Here is a 5,656-nt window from a genome sequence, read left to right as displayed (position 1 = left end):
AAAAAAAAAAAAAAGAAAAAAAAAAAAAAAAGATTTATTCTGCTTCAGAAAACCAAGGTGAATTGGACTAAACGCTGTACACTAAACTCATTCCATTGTCGAATAAAGGATTGGGATGGAGATTTTTTTCAGAGCACCGCTTGCAACGCTCAGATATATAAGGCTGAAAGGTATCCATCACTGGTCGTTTGACAGCTGTTAAGAGTAGAGGCAATCATGTGATGCTTTCGTGTTGTTTTTTTGCAAAATAGAAGGTACATGTTCTGCAATAGCTTGGAGGGAATGACTATGCCATAACACACAAGTATTAACATCGAGTCTTTTTAAATAATGTAAACATATACATCTTTTTTGTGAGGTCAGAGCATTGATCCTCTAATTTATATAGATATATAAAAAAACAAACAGAACAAACATTACTGGAGCATCGCCCGGATGTTCTTCGGAGTGGACTCGTCGTTCAGGTGTTTTGTGGTGAATCTGAGGAGATACAAACATTACGGGGTACGTTAGCGGGACTCTGCGCGATGAAGATCTGGCGGCCTTGTTCAAGTCTGAAATGAAGACAGATTCAGCATCTGTATGGCCTATTTTTCACTTAAAATGTTTTCAGAAACATCGTTCAGTGAACTTTTTTTGTAAAATATGACATTGTATTCCGTCCGAGCCTCCATGACAGTGGTTTGAAATCCTCGAGCAGCCAGACCCACGTGACAAGTTCGCCCAATCGGCTGCAAGTCAGGGGCATGGAGCGAATATTACTTACATCAAGACCCAAATCCACTTAATATGCATCTCTACTGTTTAGCCTACTACTGACTTACAGTGTACTTCTACATCAGAGGAAGACAGTGTACTTCTACATCTACCTGACAGAGAACGTGGCAGATTCAGAATCTATTCACAAAATATCTCAATTAAAATGTATAATAATCAGACAGTAGGACTCAGCCGGCTCCGGAACGTGAGAGTGTGTGTGAGAGTGTACGTATGTATGTGTGTGTTCGGAGAGAGAGGGTGAGAGGAAGAGAGGGCGGAAAGAAAAGGTGGAAGGCAATGCAAATAAAGAGCTTTTCTTCAACTACATTTCACTGTTGCCATTTTCATGTTGATATGGCTGAGTCAGCGTTTAACGACGACGGTGTTGTCTTGTCTCATCATTATTATGGCAAACACTTCAGCAGAGGTGGTCATTTCCCAAAGTCTGCTTAGTATATCCAGCAATCATGTAACGTTGGAAGCAGCATAAAGTGAAGCGCAGTCAAAGCCGGTAAAGCCCCCCCAGTCAGAGAAACATCTGGCTGCACGAGTTAACGATCTGGGATTGAGGGGGGAAAAAGTAGTTCTGGCTTTTTTTGCAAAATAGAAAGTGGAAAGGGTTGACCCGGATCCTGGTGAAGTTCTTCTTTCTATAAAAAGTAGTTTATTCCTTCTTGTCTGAATATAAAAGCACTAATCCGTAATGGACATATGCACATTGATCGATGTTTGGATCCGTGCACAACTCACATGCCTCATTTGATCCGGACTTTGACGACTTATCAGTTTGATCCAAACCAAAATTACATGTGTGAAACCTGCTCGGGACCATGGTCCGGATCAAAAGACCAAATTTTGGTCCGATAAAAACAGGTGGTCTCGGTCTGAACCAAACTTAACCATGGTGCGTTTCTGTTATAATGTTAAAGTATTTTTTGGATGGTTCGGACTTTTGGACCAAATATAAGAAGCTCTGGCGGGCTCTCCTTGTGATACAAGACTGGGGAAGCTCCTTCTAATGAACAGCTCGGTGCTTAGTGTGTAGGCTACATGAGAGAGAGAGTGACAGCTGTCTGCTACCAGAGCAGAGAATACATCAGCGGTTTTACTAGTTTACTGGTTACAGCAGAGCAGCAGTCGGTTGAAAAAACTCCAACACAGAGAGAGGATACGAGAGCCAATCAAATACACGTGTGTGATGACGTCAGGACGTAGTTTTGTCACATATATGTCTTTAGTGAGCTTGCATAACTGCAGTGTGAAACCAAAAGTTACCGGACCAAATGTATACAATGTAACAAAAAACATAAACCTTGGTACGGACTAGGCCTTTTTTTAGTTATATTGAAGCTGCCAGTGGCCAAACATTTGTGATACTGTCTAAATATTGTGAATACAGTTTAAAAAGAAAATATTGCTATACATTTTTCCCTCAGAACTATCTTGTCAAACCAACAGAAATACATTGACTGAAATACATTATATTCCTTCTTTCCAGGGAAGTTGAGTGTTTTTCAGACTAGTGGATGGGATTACTGGCCAATATCTGTACTGTCAATATCAGTATCTGATGTTTAATGAAAGTCGCCCAGTAATACGCCCCCCCCCCACAATGCAAAATGAACCTACTTGAGGGCATTCAGAAGGCCTTCCACGTTGTCTGCCGGCTGGTCCTTGAGAACCTTTATGCAGCCTTTCATCTGAGGAGAAACCAACAGAGCTGAATCACCAAACTGCTGTTACAGAGGGGCTTCACTTTTAAGACAGAGTCACAATTATTTTTGGATTAGTCTAATCATTGTTTTAGAAGAAAGCACTGCAAAATTTACCTTTAAAATCGTGTAAAGGTGTAAAGGTGTGTGTGTGTTTGTCTGTGTGGGTCTTACGTCTATCTTGGAGGACTTGTTGAAGGCGCCGTTGGGGTGGACGTGGTCATAGAGAATGATGACTCCAACCATGACCCTCATGCAAAACAGGAGTGTGTCCTCGCTGCTGAAACGACTCGAATATTCACTAAACCCATGGAGAGAGGGAGGAAGAGGATTGGAAAGAAAAGAATTATGGAATGAGAATGATTTGTCTTTAGTAAGAGGAAACTGCCTGAACTGAGAGCCACTGGGGTTTGTTTTTAAATAATCAGTATTGACACGTTGGTTATATTATTTTAATGGTGGACATGTGCACATGTGTGCCATGAGACTGAGTGAATGACTGTGACCTGAATGCGTATAACCAATCAAGGTTGCCGTGTGTGTGTGTGTGTGTGTGTGTGTGTGTGCGCATCACGACTCACGGTGTCTCCAGCATGACTTTACAGACGCTGGCCATGGTGCTCAGACAGTCCGTCGTGTTCTCCAGTGGAAGAGTCTTGTTCTACATAAGACGCAGACAAAACACATACAACAATGAGCGTTTGTTGATTCCTATGATTTTAAACTGTAAAAAAAGAAGAAAAAAAGAAATTTAGATCAGTTGGACTTTGTCATCCAAGAATTCAGAGCGCATCACTACAGTAGGAGCTGTGTTAGAGCCACAGCAGGACGGCAACAGATGCAACAAGTGTTGGTTTCTCTTAAATTATTAAAAGGAGACATCTCGCTCATTTCCAGGTTCATACTTGTATTTCTACTAGAATATGTTTACCTCTCTGTAAAGAAACACAAGACCTTGTTTTCTCATTATGGCCGTGTTTTTATGTGTGAAACGCTCCGTTTTAGCACCTGTCTGTTTAAGTCGCCCCCCCCGTAAAGGCCATTATGAGAAAACAATGTGCTTTCATTGGCCTGCGAGAAAAATATGGCGCACCTTTGCAAAGGTAGTTCTCGACTCAAGCGGGTGGGTGGAGATACTCGGATAAGGGCGGTTTATTCTAATGAGCCTGCATGTGAGACAAATCTGAATGGCTGGCTGAATTCCATGTTTTCTGATCCGAGCAGTCCACAAACAACTGACTGGGTTGTCTTATTTCACAGTTTTTGGTTTGGAAGGCACTCCAGATTAGCACTGAAAAAGTGAGTTTCCATTATATGTTTCCTTCAAGTGTGAGAAGAGATCTGCTGAGTGGCGAGATTGTTTCTCTCACTCGTTACAAAAGTGAGACAGCGCCATCCCTCTCACCTCTGTCACAAAGTTTGTGGTTGCGTTGCTGAGTGTTTTCAGCATGGGTGTGGCTTCGGCGTAGAACAGAGACATCCTGTTGGCCATCTCGTTGTTGACTTCCCTCTCAATGTCCAACTGGAGGCGCACAAACAAACAATCAACAAAAACAAACAGGAAAGTCAGGTAGGAGGGTTCATTCTGTCACAGTTTTTTTTTTTTTTACAATGCAACAGCATCTCCCTAATATTTATTGCATTGTACAGAGTAGAAATAACTAGAGTTGGGCCCCAAAACCTCGTTCCACTACATGAATATTAAACTGTCTGTACACTTGCAAAGTTCTCATTGCTTCGGTTTCCATGTATGGACCCTCATTATGCTACAGTGGATGTGTGTTGATATTTTGAGCCTTGTTAGTGGTATAAAATACAGATTTCTTTTTACTTTCTCCATGCCCTGACTTCTAGCATTGCTAATAAAATAATCTAGATTGAGGTGACTTTGTAGCTCACACCAAGGTGGAGGAGCAAGAACTTCTCTCTTTTGCCAAACGCAGTGCAGGTTTGAGGAATGACGTACATTGTTTGTCCGTGTGACTGAAGGGTGCAGCTACTGATAGCTGCAGTCATCAGTAGAGAACGTAAACAACAAGGCAGTTGGCCACTACACTACACTACACTACTACATGGCGCGTTTGTTTTTGTTGGTGTTTGTAGACCCTGGGCTGTCTACGGAGACTGTTTTTTACAGTGTGTTCTGGGGACAGGAAACTAGCGTATATTGAGGAGCTGTATGTGACATCCCTTTAAGCAAACTTTAAGATTTTTTCCTCTTGTACGTGGATCCAAAACCCCCAGAACACAAATGGCTTTTAGCATATTGCCAGCTAAGTAAGATCTTAATATATTACAATTGGACAACTCACATTCATGTTGTTTATCCGGTTTCGACTGATGGTTCTTCTGTAGTAGCTGAAGTCATTCTGGATTGCAGGAATTCTCATCTGAAGGAACGCAAGAAAACAGTCAGCGCTCGGACAAAAACACATTAATAAACAGTACTAGTGAATATGAGGAAAGAGGGACTGAAGCACAATGAGCTCAACAGACCTTGAGCTCATCAAAGCGCAGAGTGAAGTGAAGGATCTCAGCAAACTGTTTCGCCAGCGCCTGCTCTCTCTCCAGGTGCTGAGTGGGCGTGAAGGGCGCACAGGTCAGGCACTCCAATAAGTTCTGCAGAGCCTCCTCTGCACACACACACACACACACAGAGTGATGAGATTACAAAGCTTTGAGTCTGACCCATTGAAAAAAATGAGAGAAGATAAGGATATTTTGTTGTACACTGTGACCATACCTAGCCTGAGAGAGAAACTGTAGAACTTCTTGAGTTTGATGACCAGTGGGCAGACTGAGTTCCAGGCTCGCTCCTGCAGCGTGAAGTCACTGGGGTTTTGAATGGCCTGGAAGGAAATAAAAGGCCCCAGCCCAACACATAAGAAAAACCTCCATGACTATTAAATGCAGTTCATTAGCGCGGTCATCGATCTATCACTAACTGTGATACAGATAGTGTATGCTGTGGAGCAGACTGAAATAGTCTGTTCAGTATTTTAGCAAAACTTAATGTCAATTCACCTTTTCATCCCATTTCACAAGTGTATTTTATGGATCTTAATAATGGGTGTTGATGAGAAAGAACAGAACACTTTTCTTATTGTATTCACTTATGACAAGACATATAAAGTCTTTGTGTGTGGGGTTGATGTATAGACTGTATAAGCCAAAACCTAGTGATT

General features: G+C 41.9%; 1 protein-coding gene across 1 annotated transcript in view; it reads right to left on the bottom strand.

The window, feature by feature from the left end:
• Window positions 1-129: 129 nt before the first annotated feature.
• fam49a (family with sequence similarity 49 member A) overlaps window positions 130-5,656 on the bottom strand; it is a 36,604-nt gene continuing 31,077 nt past the window's right edge. Inside the window, exons 6-13 of the mRNA XM_034900701.1 lie at window positions 5,215-5,371; window positions 4,968-5,104; window positions 4,784-4,861; window positions 3,877-3,993; window positions 3,053-3,132; window positions 2,646-2,772; window positions 2,389-2,459; window positions 130-480 (exon numbers count right to left, since the gene is read on the bottom strand). Of these exons, the coding sequence (XP_034756592.1) occupies window positions 417-480; window positions 2,389-2,459; window positions 2,646-2,772; window positions 3,053-3,132; window positions 3,877-3,993; window positions 4,784-4,861; window positions 4,968-5,104; window positions 5,215-5,371 (831 nt within the window). The 3' untranslated portion in view covers window positions 130-416. The remainder of the gene's footprint in view (window positions 481-2,388; window positions 2,460-2,645; window positions 2,773-3,052; window positions 3,133-3,876; window positions 3,994-4,783; window positions 4,862-4,967; window positions 5,105-5,214; window positions 5,372-5,656) is intronic.

This window comes from Etheostoma cragini, chromosome 18 (assembly GCF_013103735.1).
Source record: "Etheostoma cragini isolate CJK2018 chromosome 18, CSU_Ecrag_1.0, whole genome shotgun sequence".
NCBI classification, from domain to species: Eukaryota; Metazoa; Chordata; class Actinopteri; order Perciformes; family Percidae; genus Etheostoma; species Etheostoma cragini.
Note: the sequence above shows the minus strand (reverse complement) of the source record. Positions and strands in the feature narration are given on the sequence as shown.